The sequence below is a fragment of the Physella acuta genome, unplaced genomic scaffold, assembly GCF_028476545.2.
Source record: "Physella acuta isolate Inbredline_101_S28 unplaced genomic scaffold, ASM2847654v3 ptg000642l, whole genome shotgun sequence".
Lineage (NCBI taxonomy): Eukaryota > Metazoa > Mollusca > Gastropoda > Physidae > Physella > Physella acuta.
The window spans coordinates 144221-161586 of NW_026732161.1; the positions used below are offsets into that span (position 1 = coordinate 144221).

General features: G+C 34.2%; 1 protein-coding gene across 1 annotated transcript; it reads right to left on the reverse strand.

Annotated features, from left to right (window-relative positions):
- Nucleotides 1-1134: 1134 nt before the first annotated feature.
- On the reverse strand, nt 1135-17023 carry LOC131948397 (C-type mannose receptor 2-like). Its single transcript, XM_059310002.1, has 10 exons — nt 16941-17023; nt 14914-15002; nt 10884-11039; nt 8424-8552; nt 6486-6602; nt 5531-5559; nt 4505-4643; nt 2776-2973; nt 1587-1626; nt 1135-1263 (listed from the first exon to the last, which is right to left on the reverse strand). Exons 2-9 carry the CDS (start codon nt 14966-14968, stop codon nt 1604-1606), a joined length of 846 nt encoding a protein of 281 aa, XP_059165985.1. The 5' UTR covers nt 14969-15002; nt 16941-17023; the 3' UTR covers nt 1135-1263; nt 1587-1603.
- Between the last annotated feature and the right edge of the window lie 343 nt (nt 17024-17366).

Genomic DNA, 17366 nt, shown 5'->3' on the forward strand with positions numbered 1-17366 from the left:
TGGAGTAAAAGGTCTAAATTGCATGTATAATCCCTTCAATTTTGCTATAGAAATAAAAAAAACGAGCCGGCCCGCGGCATAACATACGCCGCTATTTAGTTGTTGTTTTTTTCTACTTTTCAGTAATTCATAATTTGTGAATTCGACAGTACAATCGCTGACACTGAAAATATTTCTTTAAAACACTATAAGTAGCTCGTTAAGGACCATAACCCCCCCCCCCCCAAACGTTTAAAATCGTTTCAAACTAAATTATCTGCCCCTAATAGCCGTCACTAAACCCGACTCCACAAAGGTAAACATAGCGTGAACCACAGCTCACTAAGACCATGTAGGGGTGGGGATGGTAGGGAGCGCGTTTACAGCTTGTTTTCTAGCTTCTCCCAGAAGAAAATTATATATATACGAGCCGACCCGCGTATCACACGCCGCTATTTAGTTGTTTTATTTTCTACTTTTCAGTAATTCATAATTTGTGGATTCGACAGTACCAATGCTGCCACTGAAAATATTTGCTAACACTATCAGTAGGTCGTTAAGGACAATACTACCCCCACCCTCCTTTCCCCAACCCCTACCCTACAGCCCCCCCCCCCCCCGGTGAAAGCAGCCTCCTCTTTAAAATCGTTTCAAACTAAATTATCTGCCCCTAATAGCCGTCACTAAACATTTAGCGTGAACCACAGCTCACCAGACTTCCTAGAGAGGAAGAGAGGGGACTGCAAGGCGCGCTTACAGCTTGTTTTCTAACGTCTCCAAGAAGAGAATTATATATATAGATAGATTATTAGTCTTCATTATTTTAGCAAAAATATTTTATAGAAAATATAAATGAATTTTAAACGCACAGTTGTTATATTAAATTATGAAACTGTTAAAAGAAACTAAACACAGTACACTAAGAATTACATTTTATCAATTTTTAATGTTTCCAGAAATATGAACGTTATATTTGAGTTCAAGTAATCTTTATATAAAAATAGGTAATAATATTTTCAAAATTCTTAAAATAAGAAATAAACTTAAATGTACCATAATAATCATTTTACTAATTTTTGTTGGGTCAATTTTTTTAAAGCAGAATAATTTTTAAACAAATCTTTATTTAAAAGTTTCAAATAAAAAAATAAAAAATTATTACCAAATGTTTTTATTTTCAATCAACGAGAAAATTGATTTTAAAAATTGATAATTATTTTAAAAGTAAGACAACGTCTACACTACACGTCTGCCGTTGAGGTCTTCGAGTCACCCAACTTGGCTCTAGCAAGAAAACAAAACAAAACAAAAAGCATCATGAAAGAGTTTAAATAAAGTCATTATTTGTTATATAGGTTACTTAAACATAGTGATTAACTGTACACTATTGCATTTAATATGCGTATGTATATACAGAATTTTTTTACAAGCTTTTATTTAACTTGTTTCCTGTGTCCGTAGTCTGTGTGTCGTAGTCTGTCTGTCGACTGTCTGTCGAAACACTAACTCGCTAATAATAATTATAAAACAATTAGATCAAATATGGTTTGTATGTTCATTAATTTAACACTATATAATTTAATTATTCTTGGAATTGATTATCTTACCTATCAGAACACCTCTTTTATCCGTGTTTCTTGCATTTATCTACATTTAAATAAAAAAAATAACAGATTAATACATTGTATAAACCGTTGTAAACGAAATTAAAATGTAGGCCTATCTTTCTTTAGATAAAAATAGACTGCCACTCCTTCTAGCATGAGAAGTGCAAACTGATTGGAGTCCGTTAGAATTAAGACAGTAAACGCCTCGAGAACGCAATTTATAAAAAAAAAAGTACAAATATAATAAACATTTATCTGTAACAGCTCTGTTAGTAAATAGACATGTATCTCACTAGCAAGACAAAGCGATAACTACTAAAACGTTTCTCCATTGTTTCAAGCATTACATTAATATACACCTTGTAATATTCTTAATGGACGGAGTGGCCTAGCGGTGGGGAGCTAGACTGCTAACTGTAAGTTTCGAATTCGAATCTGGGTCCAAGTCAGTAGAATGGCCCTTATTCCACCCAGCTGCAATTGGTACCTAATTCGTGTTATTGAAAGTAAAAGCGGCTGGACATAGTGCTGACCACATTATCCCTTCATATGCCGTTTTCATTAAATAGCGACGTATGCTTACGGCGCGGGTCAGCTCGCTTAAACAAATTTTAGCTAATTATTGAGTTGTGTTGTCCCAACTATTTTAGTCCTAATGCCCAGAACACACAAAATACCAAACATCCATTGCGGGGTTAAATATAAGTGTACAAGACCAGTGTCGAAGGCAGAATATTAGCTTGAGTTTTTTAAAATAAATTTCATCTATAGATCTACAAGCACACACTCACAAACATACGCACTGAGTTACACAAACACACATATACACTCAAACACACACACACGCACACACATATATATATATATATATACATATATATATATATATATATATATATATATATATATATATATATATATATATATATATATATATATATATATATATATGCCCTGACTCATATTTTTATGGACTAGAGCTCGTTGTGAAAAGTTGATGCCGCGTATCTTCAGAGAATCGTGATTTAAGATGAGGGAGTGGAAGGGGGGGGGGGGCGTTCAAAATACCGACCTGCAGTAGCCACTCTAACTATTACATAATTGAAAATTGGAGAGCGGTAGTTGGGAAAATAAAAACAGCTTTGATATGTGAAATACTCTACGATATCAAAAAGAAGATTTTTTTTACGGTGACGTCTGGTTGTCTCAGGCAAGTCCTGAGTAGTTTGTGCAGTTGTAGCGTCGGGTGCCGCTGTGGTAGATGGGGCGTCTGGTGCCGCTGTGGTAGTTGGGGCGTCTGGTGTCGCTGTGGTAGTTGGGGCGTCTGGTGTCGTAGTCGTAGTTGGAGCCTCAGTTTGTGATTCAGTTGTAGTTGGTGGAAATTCGTCTAGAAAAAAAAAACAATGCAAAAATAATAATTGTGATATTTTAATCTACATTGAAGAAAGTAAGATTACAAGATTAATGTAAAACATTTAGAAACGAAGCAAAACAAGTTGGTCTTAATGATAAGAACGTTTTTAAAAGAGGAGAAGTATATAATCACATTGAGATTATTTTAAACATATACTTTTTAACTGTTACTGATGAGTTTATACTTTTTTTTTACAATAATTGATAACCAAATTTTAAGGTGATAAGAGCTGTGCAAATATTGTGAGACATGACAATGTTCTGTATCATGAAGAAATTTAAAACGCTTATGGATTCGCGATGTGTATATACTCCAGATAGGGCTCGGCAATAGGGCTGGTAAGTAGGTCACCAACCAGTTCTACGGCTCAATAAACACTACATGAGCCATAGAACTGGTTGGTGACCTACTTACCAGCCCTATTATCAGGAGTCAGCATGTTTGAACAGTCTTATACAATCGTAAGACTATGTTCGTCTTCCTGATGAACCGGAAGTATATTTTAATAAACCTAACATACTATAATGTATAGAGTAAAAGATTCAAATTCAACAGCACTTTTCAAGTAGGATGAATGTGCAAGAATGATTTTGTTCTCAGGCATTTCTGAATATTATGCATTTAAAATGGGAGCTAAAAAATCAATTGTTCTGTAGTTTTTGTTTGGATTCTAAATTGATTTTCTTTCAATTGTTATTGCTTCACAGTAGTTTTAGACTACTTTTGTATATCTTAAAGGTGTAATTAGATTTCTTGAAGGCTTAGGTGGTTGCGAAAAATGATGTATGTCTAAACAATCGATTTAGTTACGTGTGTGATGCTGTTAAATTCGCATTACCAGTTGCAGGTATAGGAATTGCAACAAATTTAGTATAAGGTGGAAGGCCGTATTATTCTCAGTTTAAAATACCTTTCTTAGATACATCAACTATATTAAATATTTTTCGACGAACAAGTTTCTTCAGGCTTGCCATTATATGAAACGTGTTTAAATATGGGTTGCCATATAAATGCTATTCAGAAATGCAAACTGTCTTTAAGTAGTGTATGGAAATTATTATACAATAATGTTTTTGCTTTGTTGTTATTTATTTCTCTCCGAATCAAATGTTTGATAGTTGAATAATTATAACAATAATTCGCTCGGAATCAAAAAGTTGCACCAAACATGACAGAGGGGGGAACTTGAGCCTTAAAAGGGGCGTAGAATGGATAAGGAATATATTTATTGTATACTTATCCGGGGTGTGGATGCAAGGTGGGGGGGAGTCATTGTAACCGGAAGCTATACCCATCTGGAGGGGCACTGCTGGAGCTATGTTCATAATGAAAATAAAGTGAGCTGAGACTCCAATACTCTGTTTAAAATTTGATATGCGTTTGTTGTTCTCGTTGAATTGATCGTATGGAGTTTAGGAAAGAAGGCTCATGCTATATTATATATAAATTGTGAGGCGATTAAGGAAAATAGAATTAAGTTAGGGTATTATCTTCGATAACTTACGGACAGCGCATACAACGTAATAAGTATCAGCATTGCCCGAAAATTGAAACCAACGATATTGACATGTGCATACGCCGTTCTCGTAGATGTATCCCACATAATTATCTGACCAATCAGCTTTACAGGCTGTTTCGCACACCTTTAGAGAAAAAAAACATATACGTGAAATATACAAAAGCATAGTGAACAGGTGCTTCTTTGAATCGCGTTGAGCAGCATTTTTTTAAAATTATCTAAACATATTTGTTTATTAAAATTTCGGCTAAAATCTAGTTTTGTGTAAATTTCGCTATACATCTAATCAGCGCAAATGTATAAGTTTATTTAATATTTTTCGTAATTCCAACTACGAAATGAGTGTGAGGGGGGAACGAATTTAAACATTTATTGGGGGGGGGGGGGTCACAATTGTATCTATTTATTCGAAGTTTTGTAAATGTGTCCGTTTTTTTTTTTCAGGGTGTAGCGATTGTAACAGCTAAACACAATAAAAAAATCAATTTAAACGACTCATTAAAACGTGCACATATTCTGAACACACATAAGTGACACTTTCTACCAATCGCAATCAACTTTGAAGTCTAATAATATTTTCATTGACCACAATTAGACCACACACATCCATTTGATCACTTTAATTTTCCAAAAAAACTATTAATATTTGCTGTTAATTAACATTTAGGCTATATAAAATCTGTGGATGAAGACTTCATTTCATGGCAATCCGATCTCTTTTTACATTTCCTTTAATTTTGTATTGTATAAAAAACAATGAGCAGGAATGTAGCATAAGCTTCGGTACACACTCCAGTGAAAAAAACGGTGCACTAATAAACATATGAAATAAACAAGTCTTTTTAAAATAACAAAGTGTATACAAAAACGACACAACTGTTTAATCCGACCACTCGCCACAACGTAGCTACTAACCTTCATCAACAACAACAACAAAACTGTCGGAAGTTACTGAATAACATTATTGATGTTAAACAATATCGGATGAAAATATAAGTGTATTTAATTTACCGTGTTTAGAGTTACTTGACCTTGGCCAACTATTTGGAAAAAAAAAAACATAAAAAATTGTTATGTATATCAATATGATTGATTGGTTCTATCATAATTGTAGATGCTAACAAAGAACGGAATACAAAATACGTTCAATCGATTGGTCAAACCAGAGTTTCTTCCAGGCATCTCCACAAAGAAAGTCTACCGCCCTTTCCCGAACGAATTGTAATTTATATAGAAAATTTTAGTCCTCCCCCCCCCCCCCCCCCCGAAAAAAAAAAATTCTATAAAAACACTGGTTCAAACTTGCTAGGAGTCAGTGGCGTAGGCAGGGGGGTCATAACCCCCCCCCCATACACCCCTCGGTATTTATATATAAAGTATGAGGGGGGATGCAAATCAAAAGTTGGAGGTAGGGTGTGCAAATCAAAAGTTTGAGGGGGGTGCAAAACGAAAGTTTGGAACCCCCCCCCCCCCTCAAGACGATCCTGGCTACGCAAGGAGTAACCATTCAATTGATGTAAAGTAATTGTTTGTATTTATAAACGAACCCGATAAATGCATCTTTAAACATGGATTGATATAAATTAAGTGAGATATTTTTGATGAGTTTTGTTATAATGAAAACAGATAATTGTAACAGCTATATATTTGGCGATTAATTACATTAATATGATATTTGAATAATTGTACGCAATTTAGAAGCAATTTATTAACAATATAATATCTATTTCTCAAATATAATAATTATCTGCAGATGAAATTTTTCCAATTTTCTTTTTTTTTTTTTTAAACTGACAAGATTTTATAAAACACGTATTGGTCGTTACACATTTCATAAAACATCTTTTATTAGAGGAAATATTTCGTTGCTTTTAAAATCCTTTCCTAGTGTTAAAATACTATAGCGTCCACATATTGTCGAAAAATAATGCAGAATTAAACTGTCTTTTGAAAAATATATACGTACCTAGCTTTTTTCGGCAAACAAATGGATATGTGTAGGCGCATCCATCATCATTCCAATTTTTACTATCAGGCAAAATTGTAACACACTCTTTCCCTCCTTCATTATAGCTCGGCTCAGCTGTTTACAAGAACACAAAAATAATTGTACATTCAATAATATGCGTCCCATCCACGTCTATATCAACTTCTAGACAGACGAGTCGCGAGGCGGAGATGGAAGCGGGGATGCGGACCGCACCCGGGGGACACCTTTTTTGGGAGATGACACATATGCTTTTTGCCAGTTTAATAAATGATTAATATATATATATATATATATATATATATATATATATATATATATATATATATATATATATATATATATATAACTTTAAATATGAAATAATATTTATTCAAATAAAAACATACACAATTTTCGTAGAAAAAAAGTATTAAAGTATTTTATCTAGCTCTGCTTAAATAATAAAATCCGTAATCAAAGTATATAACTTTAATTATTGAATACTATTTACAACAGTTTCGCCTTGCATGCCTTTTGAAAGTTTGTTTAAACCTGGCTCATAAATTGTATTCAGTTTCAAGCTTCACGATTTTAATTCTTTTGGCTTCTACACTTTGTATTATAATTATGCAAGAAAACGACTGCTCGCATTAATACGTTGACCCGAAGATTGTAAGCACTCCAAATACCAACTTCTTCATCTCACTGTGGCACCCTGGAGGACTATTCCATGCGTCACATAGAAGGGCCTCAACTCGCAACATTTCTTTTAGAGCTATCCAGATACCGAGTGTTGCAGAACAATATTTTTATGAGTTTTGAAAATAAAATAATGCAATTATCATTATGTGCGCATGGAACTGAAGAGCCGCATCTCGACATCAAAAGAGCTTGCCGTAGGTTGCCGACCCCTTGTTTACTCATATTACAAGTATGGAAGTAGGTTTTATTTATACAACGACTAGGCAAAGTTTTAATCTTTTGCATACGTCAACAAAAGTACGCAAAGAAAGTATTAAATACACGCATATTGCTAAAACATATTAAATAAATCAAATTATATTTTTGCTTTTATGCCTAAAAAATTAGATTCATTTTAATAACAGTAGTGTATAATAAAACCAATCATTGAAAAAAATTTAATAATTATGCTAGGGGAGTTACTTTAACGCTTAACAAACGATTTATTGGATTATGTCCCATTATTGATTCATGATTTTGACGTCATAAAAAATATATTATAAATTATTTGTTTTTCATACCATAGTATTTTATGTTTAAATAACTGATAAATGAATCATAATCAACAATAAAAATGATTATTTTTGAGTTTGTTTTATATTATAGAAATGCAACGCACTATAAATATGTTTTCTTTTTGTATTTGTGTTTGCGTTTGTGTTTGCGTGTTGCGTTTGCGTTGTGTTTTTCTTTGATTTTGTTCTAATCCCAGGTTAGTACATTTAAAACGATTCACCGTGGCGAAGCACGGGTATGCAGCTTATATATATATATATATATATATATATATATATATATATATATATATATATATATATATATATATATATATATATATATATATATATTATATATATATATATATATATTATATATATATATATATATATATATATATATATATATATATATATATATATATATATATATATATATATATATATATATATATATATAAATATATATATATATATATATATATATATATATATATATATATAATATGTGTGTGTGTGTGTGTTTGTAGTCTATACTTTTTTTTCCTTTTGTGGGGGGTGACAACCGATCTCCCCCACGCCAGTGCGTGTAGGGAACATCATACAACAATCACATATAAAATATAACGTCCATTATAGCGATGAAAACGATTGTAAAGCTCTTCAACAAAAAACAAAAAATAAAACGGCAACTTACAAGTCATCCAATCTATGGGATTCCAAGACGTGAAAGTTATACAAGAATCGTCTGCCCATCTCCAGACCCCCTCGCCCAATTCATCCGTTAGGCCGGTCCACACAGGCCTCGTTTCTGACTGAATTAGTGCTATAACAAGAACAATTAATCATTTGCTTTACAAAATCTCCGTGTCATGATGCTCTACGATCTAAAGAAAAGCTTATAAATATGTTAATACTATTAAAAAGACAATATAATGTTATTGAATACGTTTATTAAACGTGCTGACACATAGACAAATAAAACACATGTGCACAACCACTAAAATAGATTATCACTTGCAAAAGCTGATCGACGATAAAAATCAAAGTAATGAAAAACAATTAATTAATTAATTTTATATTAGGTGTCATTAATGAGTGAGGGGGTATAATTTGTTGTCTTTTATTTTGTCGTACGGTGTTAGGCGGTAAGAAAATTGTAGAAAACGCTTAGTGACATGTCTGGGCAACCCCATGCCAATGATACTGGTACAAGATACACATGTTTTCGATAACAGTGAAATTTGGTCATCAAAATTTGTATTTCTTAATTCGGTACTAACAATTTTTAGCTATCTATCCCGAATATTTCGGACATCTACGGCCTAAGGTTATCCTTTAATTGCGATGTAAAACATGGTACACGTGGCAAATTTTCACCATACTAAGCGGACAGCACCTAACTTCGAGCGCGTATTACAACTGTTATTGCCCGCGAGGCACCATTAAAATATACATTAATCTATCGGCCAAGCTCTCGTATACCTGCTGGTGTAGTGACTTTTTTCTTTGTTCTACAAATAAGTTGGATAAATGTTGTTTTCTACAAAATAAAATTTGATATCCAATTCAATAAAAAGACATACAAGTAAAAATAATGAATGCGAAATGATTCATTGATACGCTTGATCAATCATATTAGAGTACAGTAAATCAAAATAATTCACGTTTGTTTACTTTATTTGCATACATAATAATATACTCTTCTAATTTTTGTTTTACAATTATAAAACAACATTTAGGGTAAAGCTTGAAATTTTTCCAATCAATGTACTGTTGATTGTCATTTGAACACTACTAAACACTGTTTAGTACGTTTTATACTAAGCTGAAACAGCGCGTCATGGACATGTCTGTCAGTTTTAAGAATGTACCGAGTCCATCCTCATTTTCCCGTTATCGCCATCCAACCAACGGCCGGTTTTATTTTGTTACATCATGTTGTGATAGGCTTGTACGCGTTCATCAGACTTTACATCGGGCTATAGACTACATAAGTGTAAATGTGCATGCCCATTGCTGATAAGCTTTCACTTAGGCCCTTTACGGAAACAGTGCTTGACCCTATCTACACTGACGTATTATTCACGGTTGAATGAACATTGGTAATCTATGGCTCATCGGAACTTCAAGCACTATCCAGCGGTGGGGAGGGGTGGGTTTGGGTGTAGAGTGCAGGGGTGGGGTTGGGTGAAAGGGGGGGGGGGCGTGTCTAACCTCAAGCGTTGTACCCAGTGTTGTGTAGCAGGCTATTATCAAAAGGCATTGAACGTGTATCAGCTACAATTTAAGTCGGGATGGACATTGTATTGTAGTGAGAATACCAGCTAACAAACATAACTTATTCTGGTTTATTGATGGTTTTCCTGAGAATAACACTCGATATCTAAGATCTGTAATACTTAATAGTCATTAATTCATTACCTGTTGTATACATATTTTCTGCCAACATGGAAAAATTTGTCTAAAACTTATAACATAAGTCAACACGTATTTTATTAGTCAAACGGCTAACAATACGTCTTTTTTTTCCTGTTTTCTATAAGTGGAAATGCACAGGGCCTTTTTCCATCCTTCTTTTCACATTTTTTTTTCAACTTTGCATTTTTACTCAAAATTCAACATTCAAATCGCTAAGGCTTTAGAACCCTTTGTTATAGAAGGCAGAAACTTCCCACATACATTTAGCATTATACTTTTTGCAACATTACGTATGTACATTGAGTTTACTGCAATACTTTATGAAATTTTGATATTTATGTAGCACCACCCCTTAATTTTTGTTCATAGTATTACGTAAAAATTTGTATAAAAAATTGAATATGAGCTATCGCAATGAATAAAAGTAGAAATATATAGTTTGGTTTGAGAAATTTAAATGTGTCATCAGATTTTTTAAATTGTTTCTGGGAACAAAGCTATAGAGGTTTGAAAAGGTGCTCGTTTTTATAGCTTTTTGTGGTTTCCATGGTAATCAGTTCTGCTATTCGCGGCAATATATTATTTTTGTCTATAGGTTAACAACTATTAACATATAATCTATTAAACACACAGAAACATGTTACTTACAAAAAAAAAAATTCAATCCGTGAGGTCTATCCTTAAATAAACAATAAGGTATTAAATACAACTGATTAAAGTTCTTGTTAAAACTTACCACTGACATAGTTCTTTTCAGCGCTGTCGGAAATAGTTACCAAATTTCCTCCAAAAGACACACACGCGCTACTTGCATCTGTCCAGTTCGCCACTGTTTGTTCAAATCGATAGCAAAAATTAGTCCCGCTTCGGAGTTGCCATCCAGGTCCGCAGTCTGTGAAAGGAGAGTCGTGTATATACATATATATATATATATATATATATATATATATATATATATATATATATATATATATATATATATATATATATATATATATATATATGTATATGTATATGTATATGTATATGTATATGTATATGTATATGTATATGTATATATATATATATATATATATATATATATATATATATATATATATATATATATATATATAAATATATATATATATATATATATAATATACATATATACATGTATACATATATACATATATGTCTGCATATATAATTGTATATGTATGTATTTATATATATATATGTATGCATGAAAGTATATATATATATATATATATATATATATATATATATATATATATATATATATATATATATATATATATATATATATATATGCATGTGTATTTATATATGTATACTAGCGTACCCGTCCTCGCGCGTTGCCGCGGGGATATAAGAAAGTCTGATGAAATATATAAGAAGGTTTTCATCAATGCGTTACCAATCCTATGTCCTAAAACGCGTGACCTTGTTTTGTAATAATAAGTTATTTAAATGTAAACAATGCCTACGCTTGGATCATAAATATAGGGACACGGGTTTACATACAATACCAATACTACCGAATGAAAATCTTACGTTAATCACTCACCAAAATAATGAGGTAGAACACACTTCGATGACCGCCCATGTGTCAGAGATGTAGAGGGGCGCTCTCTGGAGCCCCTGATTACACTAAAGCAGAGGCGCCGCGTATAGCCTTGGCTACAACTAACATAGGCGCCAAAGTGCTCACAGAATAACACAGAGCGCCGTATAGCATCCGGAAACAATGATGCAGATTGTGTCGATCGCTTAAGTGGCACATATCAACAGGATGTTTTCTTTAACACGTAGAAAAATGAATATTTGACGCATTATAATCATCAGTGTGGCTGATGCAATTTGTTTAAAATAGATGCTAATTGCATCATTCGCAAAGTGACGAAACTGTACAGAATGATTTCCTCGTGTTACAAAGTTTTTTTAGAAGTGTGACTTTTAATTTTGATTTGAGTTGCCCTTCTAAACTTAAATTTTTTACGGACATATTTTCATTATTTTGAGAACTGTAGGCTTTGGAATTGTTTGGATTTTTTACGGACAAAAGGAAACAACCCAGTGTTAATAATCTAACCTTGGTTAATTTTCCTGATTATTAAAAAAAAAGTATTACAGGGCCCTCAGCAGCCCGCGTGAGCCTGTGAGGTCCGAAACTGAATTTTATGTTTGCAGCCAGATCGCACCCTACCAGGACGCCGGGTGACACGCCTGATTTAATTTAGTGAGCGACTGTAACAGCCCATCTTATCCATTGTCTAATGCACTGTTTAGGATGAACGTAGGTGCCATTGCGCTCATGGGAAAGCCCAGGGCGCCAAATTGATACCTGCAGGGGCGCCGGGGGACGGACCTGGTTCGATATAGTCAATGATTGTTGTTGCCCGTCAAGTCTTTAGTGTATAGACTTTTTTAAATGAACGTAGGCGCCATAGTGTTCGCAGGGGAGCCCGGGGCGCTTCGGGCCGTGCAATCTACGGGGCGTCGACGGTTCGACTCTTGAAGTTTTAACACGGAGTATAGTATTACTCCTTACCCGCTATGCAGGGCGCACGATTAGCGTATGCCACGAGCTAATATAGCCGCTCTGGAAATCTGGGCGTCAAATTGCGTTTGACGAAAATCGCAACCTCGCAGGCGCCACCCATATCATATTTTCATTATTTTGTTCACAGAAACCTTCTCGGGAGTATTATCAATTCCCGAATGTTTCATGCCATGCGGATAAAAAGTGTCGAACCGCATCTGACTATACTTATTATATACCGTATATAGAGAAAAATCGAACCCTCCCGGGGCGCCGCCCTTGCGAAATCTTCCTAAACCTCCCCTGGAGTGTTGTAATCAACACCTCAAAGTTTCATGGCGATGGGATGAACTGTGTCAAACTTCAATCGACTTTTATTTTTTATATACCGTACATTGAGAAAAAAATCGCGCCCTGCTGAGGGGCTACCCCTACGCATTTGAAAAAAACAATTTCCGCAGAAACCTCCCCAGGAATATTCACAACAACTTCTTAAAATTTAACGGCGATGTGATGAGAGGTGTAGTAATGCATAAAAGACAAACAGACATACACACACATACATTGCTTTATATATATATATATATATATATATATATATATATATATATATATATATATATATATATATATATGTATACATATAGGACTGGATATATATAGTGACAGCACATACGATCTAACGACAAATTATATGTGTGATATTTTGTCTAATTTAGTTTGCTAACTGCTATATTTTGTCAGAGTTCATTTGTCCTGATATATTTTGTCCAGATAAAATTTATCCTTATTTTGTCTTGGATATTTTGTCTAAGATAATTTGTCCCAAGATCATGTGTTTTCTAAAGACATTAATTTATAAATTTCATAAATATCGGTCATTTATTATCTTTAAATTGAATGAACGAAAGCATGAGATTGGACATAAAAGACAAAATATTAAATCAATTTTTTATTTGCTTATGAACTTTTTATGTAAATTAATTAATACATTATTAAAACACAATGCAATTTATTTAGGATGTTAGTGGCAAAACATTCCGCGCAGCCTGGTGCCCTCGGACTCCCGCAGCCATGTGGGCTGGAGTGGATGAACAGGGACTGGGAACGAAAGGGGTTTTTATGGCCCTACGGCAGATGTTTCGACCTGAAGCTACGACCTCCTCGTGGTCGCGGAAGGGAACCCGGGTTTTTACCCGGGGAGCTAGCGGTAGCTAGGGGTCTTTAATCTGTACGCCCGAGACCTACGGAAAGAGCCGCTGTAGGACTTTCGTAGGACGGGCTCCGAAGAGCCTGGTACGTCGGACTCCCAAGTCCCCTACATGAGCGAGCCAGGAGATTTGTCCGCATTAGACGGGCGAATCTCCGTTGCTTGCTCTAAATAGCGTGGGGGAGGAGAGGTGCAAGACTGCCGGGAACCAAGAAGGGTTTTGTTCTCGACCCTAACCAGATGTCTTGACTTTAAGTTGCGGCCTTTACGTGGTTTCGGATGTATGCCACTAGTCGGACCAAGCTCATGACCCCCCTAGTGGGTGCGGGATGGCTAGTGGTAGCCAACAGCAGCTAGAGGTTTTTGATCTGGCCGAGTGGAGCTGCTGTATGCGTTCGGCTCTTCCGAAGAGCCTGGTACGTCGGACTCCCAAGTCCCCCACATAATAGCGTGGGGGAGGAGAGGTGCAAGACTGCCGGGAACCAAAAGTCCGCAACCAGATCTTTTGACTTTAAGCGGCGGCCTTAACGGGGCTTCGGAATAATGCCACTGGTCCGACCAAACTCATGTCCCCCTAGTGGGTGCGGAATGGCCAGTGGCAGATAACAGCAGCTAGAGGGTTTTGATCTGGCGGAATGCCCCCCACGATCAAGCTGGGTACCAGGCGGTGGGACGACGTCCCGTGTCTGGTGGGTGGGGAAGGAAAGCCCGGTGAGAGCCCACGGAAGTAGCGACCGATGTGTGGGGAACTCTTGTGGTCGGAGTTTGCTACACTGAGGCCTGCCTGGCTGATGGAAGTCAACCTTCTGAGCCGGTTTCCGTATAAGGAAGGAAGGAAGTGGCAAAACAATATAAGTTTTAATTGAAATAAATATAATCCGTCTTATTAAATATTATAGAATACATTTTAAAAATCGATCATCACAACTCTGTAATAAAATTAATACAATTTACTAAAGCAAAAACGTATCCTTGTTTTATTAACATATTCGATACAGATTATGATCTTACCCGCCCGAGCATAAGCTATGTTGAAAAGTAACACTGCGGCTGCTATGATCTTCATGCTTTCTAGAGACTATGTTTGCAGTGCTATACTTCTGTAAAAGATTATTTTTTAATGTCTTTTTTGCGGAATAAAAGATTATATATATATATATATATATATATATATATATATATATATATATATATATATATATATATATATATATTGCATAGTATTATTTAAAGGAATTGCGAAACGGAATTGCTTATAATACTGTGAAATAGCATTCAACGGTCACTACTAAATAGTTCACTAAATTACTAATAAATAGATTAATGAATAAATAAATGTATTTTTACAGATTTTATTCATGTTTTTTTTGTAGAAACGTAGATAGACTCTTTTTTAATATGAACTAGAAAGATTATCTTTATCACTATTGTTTCACAAAATTAATATAATCCTTCTATACAAAAGTTTATTTATTATTTATTTCGTGTTTAAAACGAAGCGCATTTTGTGTCGGTGTGTATCTGTGTGTGTCAAAGTGTGCGTGTCTACGAAAAATGCATTTTAATTATACCAAATGGCAGAGGGGGGGGGTATGCCTGGTGGTGGGGAGATTATGTAAAAAAAATTCAATAAGAAAAGAGGAAAAAGTGAAGCCGTAAGCAACTCTATGTTGTTGAATCTTTCACCTATGCAGATACAGGAAATAATATCTACGCTATCCTTTACAATGTGTATGTTTATTAAAGCCCAGTCTTATGATTTCAATTAAAATATTTAATACACTTTATTCTTCGGTCATATTTCATATTATGTTTATAATCAACTAATGCATTTTTTCTAAGACAGTAGCAACAAAGAGTAATTGCTATTGTAAAGCTGTGATTGTAAAAGAGATACTGTTTATTTACGTTTTCTTTCATCATCATGTGATGGCAAATAAAGTAACATTGTGATACTGAAACTTGAAAAGAAATGTTTTTTCTTTCATCGTTATGTACCTTCAGAAATAAACTTGATTTAAACTGTGTTTAACTATGAAGTAGAAAATGTCTGACTTACATAGGTAAACACCAACTTTTGACAAACCGTATTTAAATAGGAACAGTTATAAAATGTTACAGCATTTTTTTTTTATCTTTTTGTTTGTATTTTATTATTGAACTTCGACTCAAAGAGGTATATAGCTTGATGACTGGTCGCTAGTCATTAACACATCTGTACTTTTATCATAATGAAATAATAACTTTTAAAAAAACACGACAAAACATATTACACCACCCTTTAATTTAAGAACTTAAGTATCTTACTGGTGCTCATCGTTTATTTAGATAATCAAATACAATTAAACATTTTTAAAAAATCTAGTGGCTGCTTTGCTGGGACCATGTAGTACAAAGAAAGTTTAAAATAGATATGGAATATTGGTCTTATTTCATATCAACTAACTGTTCATTTGTACGCGAATCAGGTATATAAACATGTTTCGTTTGGTGAGTACAAAACACAAGTACAACCTTCTCGCAGGATAAAATATAGCTCTCTGATTTCTCTAAAATAGCAACATACAAAATTTTCTACCAACTGTAATTTAATACCTAGGTAAAACGATTAAATTGTTTAGAAGAATGACTTTTTTTCGTGGGAAATGTCAATTATTTGGGCAGTTGTCGCATTAGGGCGATTGCCCATTCGAAAAAATCGGCATTCGGGAAAATTGCATTCGGCCTGGTGTCATTCGGAAATATGTCGTATAAAACAATGAATTCATTGAAATAAAAACAAACACCAAATGAACAAAACAGCTGTAATTACCTAAGTAACATGATTCGCTTGTGTAGAAAAATTAAATAATAACAAAACAAAATGAACAAAACAGCTGTTATTTTCCTAAATAAAACCATTCGCTTGTTTAAAACAATGAAATATAAATCACATACAAAATAAAAAAAAATAGAAGACGTATTTAAGTAAAACGATTCGCTGGTACAAAACATTGAAGTATAAACCACATACAAAATGAACAAAACAGATGACTTACCTAAGTTAGTAGATTCGCTTGTTTCAAACAACGGTACACGTTCTTGAGTGGTGCGTGCAGTTAGCTTTATACGCAATTTTCTAAATCCATAAATGTCCTGATGGATTAATCCCACGAGCGCACTAACTCCAAAGCATTTGTAAAAAGTGAGTCACTGTCAGGCTAATGATTTTTCAACCCCCACAAATGTACTCACATGAGAATTTTTCATCTTATCTTTTTTTTCTTCTTATTCGTTCTTAAGTTTTAGTGCTGGAAGGGATCGAGCCTATTCTGCAAGAGGTTCGAACTCGAGACTTTTTTTCGAAATTAACAACCATAAGCTTTGTCGACACGATCACGCCTCCAACATAATTAAGTATACGTGTCAACTGGTTAAGCGCCATTGAGGCAATTGACTCCAATTTCTTTTTAGATTTGCTTCCG